Source organism: Vigna umbellata, chromosome 1, assembly GCF_029865625.1.
Source record: "Vigna umbellata cultivar VRB3 chromosome 1, Vumbellata_1.0, whole genome shotgun sequence".
Classification (NCBI taxonomy): Eukaryota; Viridiplantae; Streptophyta; class Magnoliopsida; order Fabales; family Fabaceae; genus Vigna; species Vigna umbellata.
Window position 1 is genome coordinate 12,430,946 of NC_142165.1, and position 20,485 is coordinate 12,451,430.

At 31.3% G+C, this 20,485-nt stretch overlaps 1 protein-coding gene across 2 annotated transcripts; it reads right to left on the minus strand.

The window, feature by feature from the left end:
- Positions 1–10,121: 10,121 nt before the first annotated feature.
- Positions 10,122–18,882, minus strand: LOC124840620 (NOL1/NOP2/sun family protein). 2 transcript variants are annotated; one of them, XM_088095338.1, is made up of 12 exons: positions 18,570–18,882; positions 18,073–18,388; positions 17,843–17,990; positions 17,377–17,514; positions 16,248–16,310; positions 15,292–15,413; positions 14,776–14,983; positions 13,500–13,711; positions 12,539–12,639; positions 11,143–11,224; positions 10,813–10,874; positions 10,122–10,616 (listed from the first exon to the last, which is right to left on the minus strand). In XM_088095338.1, the coding sequence occupies exons 1-12, from the start codon at positions 18,785–18,787 to the stop codon at positions 10,502–10,504; spliced, it is 1,785 nt and encodes a 594-aa protein (XP_087951464.1). In that variant the 5' UTR covers positions 18,788–18,882; the 3' UTR covers positions 10,122–10,501. The 2 variants fall into 2 exon arrangements, with proteins under 2 accessions (XP_087951464.1, XP_087951461.1); XM_088095335.1 differs by having other exon boundaries at positions 17,840–17,990.
- Between the last annotated feature and the right edge of the window lie 1,603 nt (positions 18,883–20,485).

Genomic DNA, 20,485 nt, shown 5'->3' on the forward strand with positions numbered 1-20,485 from the left:
TGATGGAGGACTTATTCTCTCTTAAAAATAGTATATTCAGGATATCCTCCATTGAGCAAAGATGGATAATTCTAAGCCTGAACCCAGTCGTATGATTTGAGGTTTAAAGCTCACTACCAAAGGTTTTTAAATCTGTTTTTGAACCTTCTTTATCTAAATCTAATATTGGATCTTTACAATATATTATTACCAAACGAATATTATCCTTTTCAATTAACAATACAGAACAAAATCAAACACTGAGTTCTACTTTCTTTATACCCAAAGACATTAGCTTTAATCACTGCTGGGTATAAAAATAAGATATTTTTCTGAAAGTTGATATTTTCTTTACGTTTAAAACAACCTTTCCTAGGAAAAAGACATTTTAAACAATTGAAGAGTTACTGTGAAATAGAAAAAGCAGGAAAGAAAAATGTCTATAATTTGACAGAATGTCAACAGTATAATTTACTCAAAAATGTTACCTTGGAGGAGTTTGGGATGAGTTGTTTCAAAGCAAGAATGTGACACTGTTTTGCCAATCTGCATAATGAGGCAGAGTGTTTTACTTGCAAAATTATAGGAGAAAATTGGGATTGCACTTGAGTTTAATTGTATGCTGTGAGTTTTACTGAAACAATAATAACTGCATAATTTGAATATAGGTAGTTGCATGTGTTGGTCATGAATCTTGTTGTACTAGACTTAGGTTCAACAGTAAGTTGAAAGTAATACTCACATGAACAAGACTGTTAGAATGTTTCAACTGTGTCTGTAAATTTAAACTGGTAATTGTTCCACTGCTTTGATTTGGTTTGGAAAGTGATGCCTAATCTTTGTTTAGGGGAAGTAATTTCTGTAAAATATGATCTAGAAATGAAATCATTGCTTGGAGTTGAATGTTGGTGCTGTTCAGTCCAGCAAACATTTTATAATTATTGATTATTTGGTGGCCACAGGTGGAACTGTATTAGCAGCAATTAGAGCTGTAGGTGATATCCTCTTGCAGCCTTTTACGATTGAAGGTACTCATTTGTCCTAAATTATCTTTTGTAAGAATAAATGTCTTATTAAGTGAATGTATTTCTGTGGTGAGTAAGTAAAGATGCATTCAACTTTGATTTCTCATGATTGTAGACCATGGTTCACTTTAAATAAAAGTTTCATACATGTAACTGTCTAAAATGGTTAAGTTTGCTTTCAATTGTAGAAGTTGGTGTTGCTAAAGTACTGGACTGTGCTGCTGTGATTGGTCTCTCTGATCTCAAGGTAATGGCTGAACTCAATCATTGTTTTTGTAAGTTCTGTTTTAGTATGTAGTGTTACAAAATTGCATATTGTTCTTCACATGCTCAAGCAAAGTATGATGCCCAAATTCATTACTGAACTTAGGATTGATTTATCTTTAATCTTACTACTTGATGTAGAAGGATGTATTGATGTAGAAGGATTAAATTCCCCTGAATTGTTAATGTTGAGCTAATCCAGAGTTTGAACATAGTTTTGAACTCTTCTTAAGTTGACACAAAATATTTCACTAACATTAGAACTACAATTGCTCTGTAAAATACATCTCAGTATGTGCCATGACCTGAATTTTCCTCTTTAATTTGACATCCCCTTCAACCATTATACCATCTACTTTAAGCAATTGATTCAGCAAATATAAGTGAATCAGATTAAGCACATCTGTTTGTGCAAATCTTCCACCTTTGTTTGTGCACATCTCAACTTTCAGAATAATATAATTATCCTACTTCCAGATTGATGAGCAATAACTTTAAACTTAGTAAAGCTAGTTATTTCCCCCAACGACCCCGAGTTATAGATTTAGGCCAGATTTGTCAATTTCTTCTTTTGTTATAGCAAATTTGGCTCTGTTTGGACCATGTGCTGCGTTAATTACTGGCCCTAAATTGTCTGAAAAACCTGCATCCTGTATTCTTTCGGATTTTATTATAGGTTTCATTTTCTTATTACTTGTTAGACAAACATTTGGATATTAGAACATTTTGAGTTGATATCATTTCAGTGTTACTTCGATCTATTTTCAGACTTTGGATGTTAGAACATCCTTTTGTTACATTGTTTTATATTTGAACTATAATTACATAATCTATACATTAATGGATGTTCTATCGATTAATTGATGTTCAATGGATATTGATAATTGATTGCATCTTTGAGATGCACATTATGCATGTTTGTATGTGCTTGAAAACTGATATGCAGGTCTGTTTGTAATTGAAATTTGATATACAGGTGTGGGTTGCACAGGAATCAGATTTCTCTGAAACCTGCTCTGCATTTTACCGAAGGCTTTTGCCCTTCGGTAAATGCCCAAAGCAGGTCATTACCGAAGGCTTTTGCCCTTCGGTAAATACCCTCGAATGGCCATTACCGAGGGCTTCTGCCCTTCGGTAATTACCGAGGGCTTCTGCCCTTCGGTAATTACCGAAGGCTTTTGCCCTTCGGTAATTACCGAGGGCTTTTGGCCTTCGGTAATTACCGAAGGCTTTTGGCCCTCGGTAATTACCGAAGGGCAAAAGCCCTCGGTAATTGTTAGCGACAAGAGATTTACCGAAGGATTTTTGGCCGTCGATAAGCCTTCGGTAAACACCCATTATCGACGGCCTTTGGCATTTTCCGAGGGCTTCTGGCCTTCGGTAATACCCTACTTTTTTGTAGTGTATTTGGTCTCTTATTACGTTTGATGGTTGGATAAAACGGACCAAGTGGGAGAATGTTAGCCTTTATACAGTAGAGAGGTTACAACAGAGTTCCTCCATTTTTTATGGCTATATCCTTTCCCATTTATTTTCTCTTCAGTTTCAGTTAGGATCCTTTTGAAAGTGGTCCATTTTTTCAAACTGTTTTCAAACGTGCGTGGATGTGTCGTGATTCCCGCAACAAACTCTTCCAACATTAAAGGACTCTGTGATAGTTTTGGAGTTCTACATAAATTTGGATAATCTGGTCACTGAGCCTACTCTTTACTTCATATACATCACCATCGTGTTTTGAGAGCAAGAGTTCAAAAACTAGAAGCTAAGCAAGCATACAACAATGGATGGAGGTTGGTATTTCTGGTTTCGTTTTTCTTATAATCTGAATATGCTTAAATGTGCTTGTTTTGATATATTTAGATTTATTGAATCTGTAGAATAAATTTGTCTCATACCTTTCACGCTTCCCATTTCGCTCGTTTTTGGAAAAAACTATGCAACCTTCACCATCGTCTTCCCTAGCCTCCACATGTCATTGAGAGCATTTTTTTCCTTTTCCACTCACAACCGTAGTCGTTGTTGAGTTGTTTGCTTGCGACGTAGCAGCCTATTCGAGCCTAAGATGTTGAAGAGTATGAGAATCTTGAATACTAAAATAACAAAAAAAATTAATGAGTAAATTTTTTGTCAAGTTAGCTAATGTTGCTAAGAGGTCGACCAAGATTGTTGAGAAATCACTTAAGGTTAGAAGCGAGTTGGTCGAGGTTACTGAAAAGATAGGCAGAATAAAGAACAAGTCGTCCAAAACATTAAAGATGTCAACCAAAGTAAAAGACAGGAGGACCATAAGAAAAAAGAAGAATCCAAAACTAGTTTAAAGAAGCAAGCTTGATGCGGGGCGATACATATGGAAAACCAAATAAAGGATGAAAAAATTTAAGTTTATGAAGGAGTTTTGTTGGGATAAACTTAAATTTTAGGGTTTTATTAATAATTTTGTTTGAATCTTATTTTATTAGTTTAGGTCTAATAATATTTAGTTTGATTTTGATAGAGCTAAAATAGGGATAGAAAGTTTTGATTTTTAATTTATTTAGGTGCAAAGTATTATTTTATTTTGTTAATATAAGTTAGACATAGATTAAGTAGTTTTTATTTTGAGTCAGATATATTTTGTTTTTAATTTTTATTGTTTGTATTTGGTCCAAAACTTTATTTACAAATGTTTTAAGATTGTCAAGATTCAATTATTTACTTGGGTCATTTTTTTTAACAAGTTTCAGTGACGCTAGAGATGAGTTGTGTGTTAACGTTCCGTTTAATCATTTGCGAAGTGAAAATTTTATGAAAATTGAACAAAATTAGACCTTTTATTAGTAGAATATGTAGTGACATGCTAATCTCATAAAGATCCGTTATTTGGATAGTGTTATTCCCAAACATCTACCAGCAGAAGACAGGGAAAATTTAGTGGAGGATTGCAGAAGAACCGGATTTCAACACTCCATTCCAGATTTTAGCTTAAGATTACAATTGAACCAAATACTAACTGAATATCTGAACATCAAAATACAAAAGCCTTAACAACTGAAACAAGTTAAACGAAGATTCCATGTCAAATCAAAGAGATTTAAACTCAAAGCTTCAAGTTGAGATCAATGCCAAGTTTTCCTGCTAAACATTCCTCGGGATTTGTGTCTTCTGTCACCCCTTTCACTTCTAAAAAGTTATAGAAAGGCCTACGATATAGTGGACTTGCTTCTGAATGTTGTTGGTATGAGTTCACTTTAGCCTATAAAATTTTGAAAGCAAGAATATATTCAGGCAGCCAAACCAAAAGAGTGTAGAAATATTGGACCTTCCACAAAGCTTGCAACTTACTTGAATAACTTGGCAAGGGTGCACTGGACACAAATGCAAAGGAGGCGAAGGAACATCAGCAGTAGCAAATGGCAGAACATTTGCACCATGCACCTCAATATCAGAACTGTACCTTGTGTTGCTGAGCTCCAAAATTCTACCTATTTGGCATCCCTGAGAAATACAAGGAATTTTGGTCATGCAACAAGCTAGGAAACACACTTTTGTATTATTGCCTTTGAAGCTTTTTAGACTGATAATTTAATTAACATCTTCAACTATAATTAGAAAAATACTTCTTCAGTCCATATACAACTTTAGGGTTATATATATATATATATATATACACACACAGTAATCATGTCCCATGTTTCATGGGAAACAAGAAGTTATAACAGGAGAAGGCCTAAGTGGGTGTCATATGATAAAGTTATAACTGTAGCACTCCTGGTTGGAACTGAAACAACTAACACTATGACTATCATTTATGAATGATCGGAGAGATCTATTTTATTCATTTGCCCTGAATGGAACTTAGCATCATTGATACATGCAAAGCTGACAATAAATTGAGCATTAGATCAATGTTACATTTGATAATTGATTCCCCTTGAATCAAATGATGTTACATTTGAGTTAACAAACTTGGCTTAGTGTCAAAATTTACTGTCAAAAATAAGATAAACTCTCCTTAACCAAAACCAGACAAACTATTAAATAGTTATAATAGTTATAATATAAATTGGACTATAAAATAAAAAGCCCAAAAATAGAAAAGACTCGAGACGAGAGAAAACTCAATACTAGAGAATGCTCAAAATAAAATTCTAGAAAATCTTATTTAGAAGGATTCTAGAATGAACTACAAAAATATCTAGATGTTTATCCATAAAATGTTTCTAGATAAGTTTAGAATTACATAAATGCTTTAGAAGGTGTCACTAATATAAATAAGGGCGATTAGATAATTTATAATCAAGCAAAAAAGAAACAAAGCAAGACAATATCTACTAGACAACTACAACACTTCTTTCAATTACTATTTCTACATTTTCTCTACATTTCACTATTTCTAATTTTTTCTACCCATCAACTATTCCTTTCATGACTTCAAAATACTAACACAAACTATGTTTGTTTTTCCACTGAAACATAATTCAACAAGGGGTTTTGATTTCCAAAAAGAAATGTAGAAGTAACTAGTGTGATGTTAAATTGGATTGAATCGAAAATCAAACACTCTGAAGACTCAGAAAATGACATGGTAAATATATAATGTTAGAAAGTTTACCTCGTTCAAACGTGAAGACTCGTTGTTTCTCTTTAAAATTGTTCCAAAATGTGACCAAAAAGGATTGGACTCATTATACAAATTTTTTGACGATAAATGAATAGAGCCATACTGGTTTCCATCAGTTAATTCTGAAATTATCTTGTCAGTTGTGTATATTCCGTTTTGCTCTCTCATCATCTTCTCAAGTTCAGCTACTCCAGGTCCTCTTTTTGGAACTTTCAGACGTTTTTTATGACTTGAATTAGCAGCACCATTAGAAGTATTATTATTCTGCATCATCTTTTACTTTTATAAACTGCATAAAGATGTAGATGATCATAGAAGATCCAATACAATCTAATATCTAATATAATTTATTTAAATACAATTCAGAGAAAGAATTTTAAAGATTTTATATATCTGTTTGTGGAAATACATAATATATATAAGATTTTAAATTAATATTCCCATCTCTAATTGCTGTTCATGTAAACCATTTTTTACTCAGATGACTGCATCAGGACGCAATTTAAACCACTTTACTTCTATTTTTTGTAACTTCAAAGATTGGAATGAAATCTTAGCTACTGACATAAATAAAAGAAAATGAATTCTTTACTTAATAGATTATATTTTGTAGCATATAAACATTGGGTTCAATTACTTATTTACATATTAGATGAATATTTAATTATATTTTGCGTTACTTTCATTGTATATTTTATCATTTTTTTAGTTTTGTAGAAAACACTTAATGATTCAAAATATTTCAAATTTTCATTTTAGTTTTTGTTGTTTATTTTCTTTTAAAGTGTTAAATATTGAAATCATGTGTTTGATAAGGCTTTTTAATCAGTGTTTAATATTTTTTTATTATAGTTAACAAAAATTGTATCTTTCTAAGAAGTTTTTTCATTAACTTAAAGCATTTTTTTAGACGTTTAAAAATTAACTTTTAGCGTTATATAATCCTTTAATAAATTATTAGCTTGATCTTTTAATATTTTCTACACAATCTTGTATGTTTTTATTACTTCTTCGAAAAAAAAAAATTATATGATATTCTTTAGTTTTATTTTTATTACATGATATATTATAAGAATAAATAATAAATATTTTTTCATATTTTTAACATTAAATTTCAATGTTTAGATTGGTATCTTATATTTTTAAAATACTATATTAAGACCTACTTAAAAGTATAACATTTTAAGTTACTTTTTAAATTTTAATTAAACTAATTTAAAATATAGCTTAATATGAATATTACAAAAATAATAATTGTAAAAATATAATAAAAAATAAAAATAAAATTATTAATTTATAAATAAAATTAAAAATATTTAAAATTAACCTATATTTTTTATTATTTTTGTATTTTCCTAACATATAATTACTAGCTTATTAGTTTTCTTTCACTAGTTACAAGCTTTCATAAATTAGTTAGTTTTCCAACTTCTAATTAGTTTCATGTTAATTTTGTAAAGAATAACTTATATATTTCCTTGATAAAAGTAGTATTATACTTAATTTCATTAAAATACTTTTATATAACATGTATCATTCATGAAAAAACAAATGTATTTATAATTATTATTATTATTATTATATATTTTCATTAGAAGATAAAAATATTATTATTAATAATATTTTCTTTATTTGTTATAGAAAAATATTATTAATAATTTTTAAACAAAGCCACATAATGAACTTTGACATATGACACTTCAAACCTAATCAATCATTCTTTATCACATAAAAAATTATTATAAAATAAAAAAAAATACAAGGATATCACACTAAATATGATTAATAATTTCATGCAACAATATTTTTATCAAATCAAATATAATGAAATTCATTATCATTATCTTTTCTATAATATGTTATAAGTTAATAAAAAAATAATCCAAAGAATGTAAAAAATATTATTTTCATGTAATTGTTGATTGCACTCCTAACATAAGTGAATAAAAACAAATGTCTCTCTTTATAATTGTTTTTTCTCTTTAGAAAAAAAAAACGCAAGACTTAGTTTGCTCTAATATATGTTTATTGGTTACTCTATTATGTGAAGCAAATTCTTATCATGACAACCAAAAACAATCACAATTGAAATTAAAGTGTTCAACAAAAGCTAGAAAAGAAGAGAATGATGACTTACCTGGTAGATTTGAAGAGCTTGAGTTGGAATTTTAATGGTGGTCGATTTCAAACACTCTAAATTACAACTAAACTTACTTTTTTTTTTATCAAATCAAAGTCAAAGGTTAGAGATGAAATAATGTTTGTTATTTTAGGCCTAGTTCAGTATTTATAACCTTTGTTTTTCACAAAATCAGTAAGATTTTGTTTTTTACTTTTTATGATCCATTCAGAATATTCTATAACAAAATCTTGCATCTTTAAAATCCATCAGACCGAGATATTATCAGCTACGTACATAAAGAAACCAATCTATATGTACCAAAACTAATTAAGCCTTAATTATGCTTTTTTTCTATATCTTAGTTTTTATTTATTTTTATTTAGACATGTTAGTACGATATTTTTATATTAAGTTTATATTCTTGAGAAAAATATTTTTTGAAATATTTATAATTTCAATTTTTAAAAAAATGTATAGGTCAATTTTAGTTAATTTTTTATTTTCAATTATTATTCCTATTTTATTATGCTAATTAGTGTAGTGGTTAATAAATAATGGAACATAAAAATAATAATGCATCACACTAATATCTCCATGCACAATGTGGAACTAATGAAATAAAATTTTCAAATAGTTTCCCAATTAAAATAAAAATGTTACATAAAAATATCAGAAAACTATACGAAAATTATAAAACTTAATACACAAGATTATCAATATCTTATTAGATTATGAATATTTTATGTAATTAAAAATAAATGAAAAGATTGCCATATCGTTAAAAACTATTATTCAAAATACCAAAAATCTTAGTATTTGGAATCTTATACACACATGTTGTGATATGAATCTTCTTAAATATTTATTTGGATACAAATCATATCTATTATTATGTTTACATTAATGAGTTTTAAATAGAAGTTACTAAAATATTTTTATCCCAAAATTTATGATAATAATAATTTGGCATAAGTTTCAAATATATGATAACTTTTTGAGTACAGCTTTGATGTTTGTTTATAAACTTCTTATTACAAAATTTAAAGTAATTTGAAAATATAAATGTTATGAAACATTCATGATATAATTAAACGTGTGATACTTTTCTTTTTTTTAACTAAAGATAAATATACTTTAACTCTTAATATGAGATATGTATTTTTGAAATTCTTTTTTTTAACTAAAGATAAATATACTTTAACTCTTAATATGAGATATTTATTTTTGAAGTTAATATTTCTTTATACTAACGGAAGAGATTGTTTATATCTTTTTTGAAAATATTTCTAAAAAACGCATCATACTGATGTAATGTTTGTTTCGTACGGTCACAAAAACTAATAATCTTTAATCTATGCTAAATATTGCTTTAAATTGTGAGTAGATAATATAGAGATGCACTGATTTACATATTAAATTCATTTCAGTCAAAATTCAAAATAATCTATTAATTTGTTGTACATAACTGTTTGTTGTAATTTTTTCTATCTTGATAAAAATTATACCTCAGAAGATTTATATTAAAGTAAAGAATAGATTTCGGAAACAAAATAACGTTTTACATTGTCAAATAACTTTAATTTTCTAAATCCAAATTAATTTAGTGTCCTATCAAGATATACAAGTAAATGTTTGTCTCTGAATTTATTCTTATTTTGGTTTTCAATCTTCGAAATATTAAAAATAATCTTATTTAATTTACACAAATAACATTCAAAAAGTAATTAGACCAAAAGTAGCATTGTTACTGTGGATGAAGTAATCATCCACGAAAAAATTGTTAATGGATAAATTAAATGAATTTTATCAGATGAATTATGGATAGACTAATTTCTAAAATACTTGTTAGTATTAATGTATTAATAAACTATTTATATCTGATACATTTGGCTTGTGCATAGCAGATAAAAGGAATTCACATCTTAAGGTATTTCATGTGTTAGCTTAAACTAATCAATCATATAGGGTTTCGGATCACCATTTTCCACAACATTTCTAGTAAATGTAGCAAGATCACAATCATGCACTGAACCTAATACACTTTTAGAATACACTTTTAGATATATTTTGTACTAGGACTAAGACTTCGTGTACTCGCATCATTCATAATTACCTATTAAACAGCAAGAAGTTACCTTCAATGAGCTTCAATAAGTTGAAGATACAAGCATACACAATATAGATGCAGAATAGGAGCTACAATAATTAACATCAACAGAACCAACACTTCGGAAGCAGACTCACTTCTAACCCGATGGATCTTTGAACAACTTCCCTTTCATAAGTTAAGCGGCAAGTTAAAGTAAACCGTAAATTAAACAAAATTTGCCTTTCATCAAGAATGCAACATTGAGACAAAGCGGTCATGTTCATTCTTAATTCATTTTTCAAATGGACATCTGTGAAGCTCCCAAAAGGATGTCAGAGGCCAATCATAAAAAATCTGATGGCTTCCTTCATTGGCAATTATAAAGTAAACATAGATCCACTCCAACATTTCATGAATAGCTGTCATGTATTTTTAGATCCGACGACAAACTTGGCAATGAAAAATCCAATTGTATCAAGGGGAGATGATGGATCAAACCTCTGAACAAGCTCTTCCTCCCCAGGTCGTAACCACTCCCTGTATAGACGTCATGATGTGAAACCAAAAACTGGCACTGAATTTTTTTTCTTTTATTTAGGATAAAAAAATGGAAGGTATATATCCTCCAATACTACTGAACAGCATTACAAAATAACGAGTGTGTACAACAGTGCTAGTGTAAGGGAGAGAGATAAGAGATGCAAATTCTAGGACAAAGGGATGAAGGGCTTACTCTACATATCCATCCGGAAATTCACAGCTACCAACTAGACCCGGTCCCCCAATTCTTGGATGCTGGAATAAATCAAATACCAAATACGAATAACTCGTCCGAGTGTCCTAATAATTCATTACAGATAAACTAAACATCGAAATTTGTTTCATTGTTTATGATCAACACTTTACCGTATTAGTTAAAAATATAAACCCGTTTAGGCATCCTTCAGTTAATTAAATATATAATCAAATTTTTAAATATAGCAATTCAGCCACAGAATTATATAGCCTACTCGATTGAGGAAAAAAAAAAGGAAGTTGATATTGCAAAGAATCAGCATCAAACCTGCGGTGCCAATGACAGATATTTGTATTTATCCAAAGCATATCGAACTAATGCTTCATTCTCGCCGGGATTAATCGTACAACTATATTAAGACAATGACCAATAAATCAGATTCACAGTAACGTCTCACAAATAAAGAGTTAATATAAATTTCAGAAGAGTTCATCGTGGAAGCCGATTCCAAAGATGCGGCTCGGAGACGTAAAAAATATATTTCAGACCATTGACAAAATAATGCAATTAGAATTTAGCAGTTAGATATACAGAGAAAATCAAAATTACTAACGGCATGCTAGGTTCAAGAATGTATAAAAACGGAAATGAGATTATTTTGTTGGGAATTAAGCGCAAGAGAGGTAAACCCAAAAGACTAGTCCATTACGTAGGAAAACCTCAAGACTCAAACTCCACACCAAGTAGTTTATCTTACTAAATGAGAGACCCCTAACATTGTCACCTCCTTTACGGACCGGTCTCCACAGCAGTTTCACTCTATCAATACTGACCCAATAGTAACCTTTTTCTCTGAGACAACTTCACTCACCTATCAATACTAGTCCATTAGATGGGAGAGTCAGAAGGTTTAAGTACCACATCAAGTAGCTTATCCTACTCAATGTGAAACCCTTAACGTTGTCACCTAACAGTTTTGGTTTGCACCTTGATCCAATCTACAGATAACCTTTCTGTAGGCCAACTCTCAATGAAAGCATCAATTGTTAAGAATTAAGTACAAGAGGAAAGCTCAACACAAGACTTAAATACCACATTCAAGTAGTTCATCCTACTAAATGTGAGAATCCGAACTTTTTTAGGTTGTTTAATAATAAAGAATGTGGAAGGAAAGAAATAAAAATGTTTATAAAATGACATTATACTATGCAACATAATAAGGATATTTTTATCTTTGGATATAAAGTAACTTTGTCCCCTTTTTCTTTCCAATTAGGAGGGAAAGCATCTAACAATGAGATCCTCATATATAATCCAAATTTGTCATGGTGTTCCATCCTTCCTAATTAAATCATCCCTCCCGTTTCCATTTAACAAGCATGCCTTCAATGAATATGCTCAGAAAGATTGTGCAAATAACAATGACATGACATTTACATGTAGGCAATCTTTTGGCACCTACTGATAAGAAATTCAGACAATAAGAAATTCAGACAAGAACAAATGCAATTGCAAACTCTCATAACATGAATATGGCATGAGAAGTTGACATAGCATGATTACTTTTCCTATAAAGATAAATTATAATTTAGAAACCAAAACAAAGGACAAGGATGAAACCTAATAAAAATGTCATAGGCGATAAGGAAGAAACATGATCATATATCATAACAGAAAACATTCAAGCATGCATAGAGATATGATCAACCAAGTACATCCTTACGTGGAGTAGACAATTACTCCTCCTGGTCGAACTAATTGAACAGCTTGGTCAAACATCCTTCTCTGGTACTTTGCATGGTTTCTTAAAGATTCAATTGTTTCCTGCCAAACACAAAATGCATTTCATGCTTACTACTGTTGTCTTTAAAAACCAATTATTTTGTTTTTAAATTTCTTTTCATTTTTTGATAAATAAAACTAAAGAAACTAACTTATCCACCCACGCAGAGATGATGACTATGCATCACACTGGCCAATCTGTAAGTCATGTGATTGATCAAGTTCACAGAATACACTTTCTGGGCAAGAAGGGTGAATTTACCGTAGAATAATTTGATTCTTTTTTATTGAAATAATCAATTACTTCTACATATACATTTCCATATTTCAGGCAAAGGTTAAGGAAAACATAATTGAACACATGCAGAAGCAGAAAATTAACAATGGATAAACCAAGAAATAAATAAGGACACAATTCCACTTCAAGACAAGCCAGTAGTACCAATATCCTACACATTATGGGCAAAGAACGGTGAATTTACAACAGAAAAATTTTATTTGCCAATTGCATTGAAATAAAAAGTCCTTCTACAGATTCCCGTATTTCACGCAAAGGTAAAGAAACAAATACGAACAAGATGCAGAAGTTGAACATTAACAGTGGTATAGATTAAAAAAAAGGGACATAAACCAAGGGCTGAACATATTATTGGAAGGCCCACATCGACTGGAGATAAGGCCAATTTATAACATATAAGTGAGGTGTAAACCTCACCTTACAAGCCGGTTTTGTGGAGTTGAGTTGGGCTTAAAGTCCACTTCTAACACATATATTTCAAGATAATGCAGTACTCTATATATCCTATTTATATTTGCACCAATAAATATTGATTGGTCTAAGCCTGGTATGAGAGAATTCAAGTAAATGCAGGATATATTTCAATCAACGGATCCACTTCTACCTCTCCAGCAAATAATCGAGGCCTTAAACCAAGGGCTGAACAGGGAGCATCAAGAAGAACTCTATCAAAACTGTCAGGAGGAAAACCTTTTGATCGATCAACCCTACCACCGACAGACTGATTTCTTCCAGGGCCATTTCGCGCTCTTCTCATGTTCTTCCGGGCATCAGCTCTGCTCACATAAACTCTTCCATTTGTATTTTCATCTTTACCTACAAATTTTTCAAAAATGCATTTGTAAATTTTTGACAAAAAAATACTTCTCGTGTCTGTAACAAATATAAAACAGGAGAGAAGCAACAAACCATAGCACAGAAGAAAAAGAACCAACAGAAATGCAATAAATATAATCACAAAATGTTGAAGTCTACTAAATTATGTCCAAATAAACATCATTATTCACTATCTGGACCATCTTTTGAAACCTTTGATGATGATGAGGCTATGTGTCAACAATAGATGTTCAAGAAAACAAATATGGGTAGAACAAAAAACAGGCAACCGAGACAAACAATGATTCACAGCTCTGTCTTTGCAGCTGATGCTTTTCTCTTTCATCTTTAAAATACAAGAATAAGTTTCTATGATGTTCACATTTAGCAAGTAATAAGCACTGAAGCAATTAAGGAACTCACCCTAAAAATATAACTATTGAGGGAAGAGAATCGAGTACTTAAATTTTTCATCAAACAACTCGTACTACTTAATAAAAGACTTAGACACCCAATAATACCGAAGTCCCTATAATATACTATGACTAAGAGTCAACATCTTGATGGCTTTCAGTCTATGACAAATCACTAGTTGACAATTCACTCAACTTCCTTGTTAGTTAGAAACCTTTTGCAAGTGGCCATTTTTGAGAGAGTAACACCTAGTTCTGATACCTACTGACAAGTACATGGGAAACCAACCTTTAAAAGCTAAGTATTGGTGGGAGGGGAAAATAACAATTAAATACCCTGCCAAACATCTCATGCTAATTGATATGGGACTTAGGCATGCCATAATACCCAATTCCCAATCAGCAGACAATACCATCAATGAAAAAAAAATGTTAGACAATAAGAGTGATTCAATGTGATTCTAGCCATTAGTGTGATTCAATTTCAATGTATAATTCCAATACATTTTAATATAACAGGTTTAGCATTGAACTGAACTGAATACCAATATAGAACCCAATAAGAATTTTCTATCATGTGTCAATGAACCAGTCAGAAAGTATCAATTAAAGACAAATATATAACTTCCTCCAGAGTCTGAGAGTTTAAACCTTCTGTAACAATGGGTGACACTATTTCAACTTCCAAATTTGGGGAATCAAACACTTGATTTGTCACATCATTTTTGGCACTATTACAGCATGGATCAGTCAAAGTATCAATATCATCTCTTCGATAAACAGATTTAAGAGCATCTAATTTAAATGTCTTTATACAACTCAAGCCCATTTCAGCAGCCAATTTCTGAATATCCAGCACCTAGACAATCATCAAAACTGATAGTTAACGTGCCATTAATTAATTAAAATTCTACAAGAATAATAGCATAGCATTAATTTAACACAATCATAACAAATGAAACAAATATTCTGCGTATCAAAAACAGGGTACAGAAGGCTGGCAACTAATGAAAGTTTGAGCAATATGTTAGTAAAAGAACTGGCAACTAATGAAAGTTTGAGCAATATGTTAGTAAAAGAACGCGACATCCACTTGCTGCAGTATACTTGAGTTCAAATAAGCAAGTAGTAAAGGTAAGCTTTTTTACTAGAGTTCAGAATCCTCACCTTATTATGAGATCTATCGGTTGCAATGATCTCTCCTTCATCCTTCATAAGTATTGCAATTGCAGTTGTTTTCCCTCCAGGTGCAGCACACATATCTAGTATCCGTTCACCCCTTTGTGGATCTGAGTATATAAAAATAAATATAAAAAAATCTATATAAAGATATATAGGACAAAATAGCAAGATGAGAAGATTGGAAATCGTTCTTAAAATGTGAACAAAACATAAAAAAGCAATGCAGAGGGGGAAAGATCTATAGTGCAAAGTAAAACAATTACTATCATAAAACATGTATGAGACCATAGCAAGACCTAACCCCCAATGATTATTGATACACGTCCATAATAAAAAAGATGAAATACTTTTTCAAGATTAAAAAATGAACTTGATACAAATTATAAAGGCAACAAAAATAAAAGCAGACATTAAACTATAGTAAAAGGTTAACATTACAAATATAAATGATTGAGCAAAGAAAACATTGAAAGGAAAGGAATATATTGGACATAGGACTATATAGTAAACAAAGATTTTTCAGATGGACTCCTTATTAACTATAAACATAATGAGATAAAAATTATATGAAAGATAAGATTTTTCTCTTGATAATGGACTATAAACATAATACGATAAAAATTATATAAAAAGTAAGACTTTTCTCTTGATAATGGTATATACAAAGATCTTTCTAATCCTCTTGCAGATTTGACAAAGAACCCTCTTCCTTTCCCCCATTAAAAGGGCATTTGCTGAGGCCCACGTGGTTGCTAGAGAAACATTATCCTATGAGGGTTCAAATCCAACTTCTCCCACTTGTGTTTAAATCTGGAGTTTTAGATAATGAATATGGTAAAGTATTTACTACCAAAGAAAAAAAAATGGACAACAATATCATTGAATGTAAATTACCCCAAAGTAAAATAAAAAAATAAAAAATGATACTAAAATTTATGTACCTAAAGCATGAGCAGCAATAATGCTAGGCAGATTTTGGAGAAATATTTCTCCCTCGAGCAAATCTGGAAAACCGAAAAAAGAAACATTAATACATCAGCCACACGCATTCAAAGCCTCGAATAATTAACAAAACTTGCAATATACAGAGCAGAGAAAAATGTCAACCAGGAGAATCCTCCAAAAATATATGTTGATGGCACACCAGATTATATCTAACACCTATAATACAAATCTGTAGGCTCCATACAAGCTAGGAAAGTCTCCAGAGTCCAGGCTCTCCCCTCCCTCCACTTCCGAAACAAGAAACCATATAAAATCTAATTTCTTGAAGTTAATAACCTCATATATGCATAACAGATGCCGATTCTTATATTTTCCTTGAGCAATGGAAAGATGATCCAACCATAAACACATGCTAAAACTCCTAAAGAACCAATCATCATAACAACATTTAATGTTCTTCACTAACATTACCAACAGCAAATAATAAAGACAATTTTAGAACAGGATTCCAAAAGCAGTGAAGTGAGAAACAGGTTTCAACAGTCATTCAAATGTAATCTTTGTTTCTCAAATATTTCATCAATTCCATACTAGAGCAACAATATTTATTAGCACCAACTAAATGATATTATGGTAAATCTTAAACTAATCATGTAAATCTACTAAATCAAATTTAGTAAGTCTTCTTAGCTCAAATTTATTGGGTGAAAAAGTTAAGTTAGCATTGTCATGCCCCCACCATATTATAACAATAACAGAAAGATTTCATAAGCTTCAAGGTTCAAGTCAATTCAACTGCAGTCAAAAAATACAAAACAGTAGATCAAGCAAGCTTCAATCTCTTAATCAATTAAGCAAAACAAAAGCATCTGAACTGGGGAGCAACAAATTCGGTATATGTGTTAAAATAAATAATGATGCATACACTGTAAAGGAAAAAGAAAAAAACATATAACTACAATAGCATCAATTGTAAATGAAATTGCAGTAGCATTAAAAAAATGCTTAAATACCAAAAAAAACAAATTACAAACCGTGAAGGGATAAAAGAAAGAACAAAATAATCAATAATGCAAAAAAAGATAAGAATATAGCATACGAATAAGAGTATTAGACGAAATTTACTATGAAAAGAATGAAGATCGTATACTCTATCCTTCATATCCACACCAACTCCTTCAGAAACGCGGAACATCCCAGACCTTGACAACATAGCTGTTCCTTGCCCAATATAAAGCCCATTCCGTTCAAAATAATATGCATCTGTGGAACAAGGAAAATACAAATTACTATCAGCCATGTCCCAAAACTTTACTTCAACAGAAACAACCATTTTTCTTCACAAAACATCCTTCACATAGTTTCCACAAAGAATAAACCACTAATGTCTTACTGTTTAAAATTTGATTATGAAAAAAAAAAATTATCTAACATGTCTGTTTGAAAATACAACTTTATCTCCCTGATGAATAAATCCAATTTTCCCATCTATGGTTTTTCAGGTCATGCAATTTAGGATTTTAGTGCCAAGTTAAAAAAAAAAAGTCAGGTCTACCAACATATCACCCAAACAAGAATACACACTCGCTACCTGTCTCGGATCCTTGGAGAATAGTGCCACGTGTCATAGGAATTCCCCAACCCCCATCAGCACCCTGCTGCTCGACAGCAACCGAAACCGCAACTGTATCTCCTTTCTCAACATGCGCACTACAAGCCATCACACCAGGAACATATACCTAAAGCCAATACTAACATTAGTAACAACCAATCAAACACTTCAAAGCACGTAATTCGGCAACTGGAAAACAAAGTACTAACCTGAGCACCTCGAAGAACTGCCTCAGCACACTTCCTACTAACAATGACCTCCTTAGGAGGTGCCTCACCATAATCGACACGGTGCGGTCCCGAACCCCAAACAAACACCACATATTCAAGGCCGGGAATTTTGCATTTGGAAAAAGGAGAAGATGCATCTTCCAAACACTCCTTCAAGGGATTTGACTCGACATCTTCGAATTCCGATTGCACCGCCACCGACACGTTCGAGACGAGCGGGCGCAGCTTCTCAATGACGGCGTCGGCGGCGGACCTGAGCGTGTTAACTCGAATGCACGAGTAGCGAGAAGGTCGGCTGCGAATTGGAAAACTCAATGAAAATCAAACAGTTACAACAACTAAAATATGTTGAGTAGTTAGTTGAATCAGATACAGTAATAACATGTTCATCTCCAGAGGAATTAGTCTGGAACTGCATGTTACGAGATATGATTGGTTGAAACGAAAAGTATCGGAAAATGAAAAGAGGTACGTACGTTAGCGCGGCGGAGATGCGAGAGAAGTGGTCGGCGCCGTAGGCATTGAGGAAGTATTGGTGAAGCTGAGGGTTCCAGTGTAGAGAGGGGAAGTAGGAGTATCGGTTTGGAGGATCAGAATGCGACATGGTTTGGTAAAAGTGTGTTGGGGAAAAGTGAATGGTGTTTTGGTGAAGCCTTCTGTAACTGCCAACCAATAATTCCCTCCCTTTCTTCATTCAAACACAAGCTAATACCAGACACGAGCGCCGTAGCACTCGCACACCAGGAGCCAGTACGGCTAGGGCTTCAAGCATTTTTCATCTCACCCATATTTGCAAAACAGTTGGTACAAAAAATAAAAAACACTCCTAAACCACAATTTTTTTTTTACTTGTTACCTCTCATTATTAACCGTCATTTGTTCACTCTATTTTTCTTTTAGAAATACAAAGTAGTTTTAAACTCATCTCTCTCCGTACGAATTAATGTTGATTTATGTGTTCATTAATAAATAATTAAAGATTAAAGAAAAATAATAATAAACACATTTAAGTTTATGGTTAAGTTTTGAATAAAATTAATCTTAAAAATATTTTATAGGTTTAAAAGGTTAAACGTGTTTACAAAAATATAAGGCTTAAATATTTCTTTTTTTTATTTTAGTTGATTTTGTTTAATGTGAAACTTTTTTCTTGTTCAATTTAATCTTAATTTATTGTAGTTTATGTTTAATTTGGTCATTTTTTATACATTGTATAAATTGCTAACTGGAGATTGTGTATATTGATAGTGTTTGAATGAGCTGGTTAATTTTTTCTTATGTGATCATCCACCATTATGTAAATTGGAATTTGTCCAATAGAAAATTGTCACATGGTATTTATCCACCATATAGAAATTTGACCGATGTAATGTTCTCACATCATCATCTTTAACCTCCCAACATATCAAAAACTCTAGCAACCATAGTCAATCATCGCACCTCCAACAACTCACACAACCTTCATTTTTTTTCATCAAAACCACCACAACGACTTCATGCTTTCAATCACCATGTTCGTCACTTAAATCGTGTCTTTATCAACACCGCAAATAAACCCTAAATATTGAATAAATTTAAGGATTTTTTTTTAATTCAGTGAAAAAGTGTCTTAATGAATTATGTTTTTTCAAAATTTAGTCTAAATCCAATCAAATGGAGTGAGTTTGTAAACTAAATCTATTTTAATTAGATTAACCGTATTTAGATTTTTTTAATGTAATTTATATTTAATCAAAATTAAATATGTTTTGACAATTAGATTAAATACTTTGAGATCAATATAATCTAATTGAGTATTATGTTTATTAGATATGTGTTAGGGTGACCTGGTTTAACCTTGTCATAGGTTTGGTTCACTTGACTGAACTTATGTCTAGATTGCTTCATCTCAATATCGACTAGGGCTAACTTTAGTCAATTTAGACCCAAATTGACTCAATTAAACCTTGGTCGTGGTGACTTCGTTCTATTTGAGTTTGGCTCAACTTGGAAAATTTGACTCGATTTAGACCAAAACTAACTCGATTCAATCTGTGTTCATGTCGACTTAATTCAACTTTAGATCTATGATGACTTGATCATACATAAGCTTATGATGATTGTGCTTTATCCTTTTGGTCTAAATTAACTTGTCTGGACCCTCACCATACCAACTTGTCTCAAACTTCAACTCAAATATAGTTGACTCAACCTTTGGTCATACTTGACCAATGTTAAATTAGTTCGACTCAAACTTTAACTTCAACTAATTCTATTTAATCTTAAACCTAAACCAAACTTGACCATACATAATCTTCAACCACATAATTCAAGTTAAATATTTCGAGGTTCAAAATCCAAAAGATAACCTATTCTAAATCTTATTCAATTCAATTAAATAGATTTGATATAA

Bases quoted from the DNA above. Each gene is read 5' to 3' on its own strand.
- LOC124840620 (XM_088095335.1), bottom strand. From the start codon at position 18,787: ATGAAGAAAGGGAGGGAATTATTGGTTGGCAGTTACAGAAGGCTTCAC. The intron at 16,311-17,376 runs GTAAATTTCGTC...TCGGTTTTCCAG, and splicing joins CGATCTTCATTCTTTTCATA to ATTTGCTCGAGGGAGAAATA. The intron at 14,984-15,291 runs GTGAGGATTCTG...ATGATTGTCTAG, and splicing joins CCGATAGATCTCATAATAAG to GTGCTGGATATTCAGAAATT.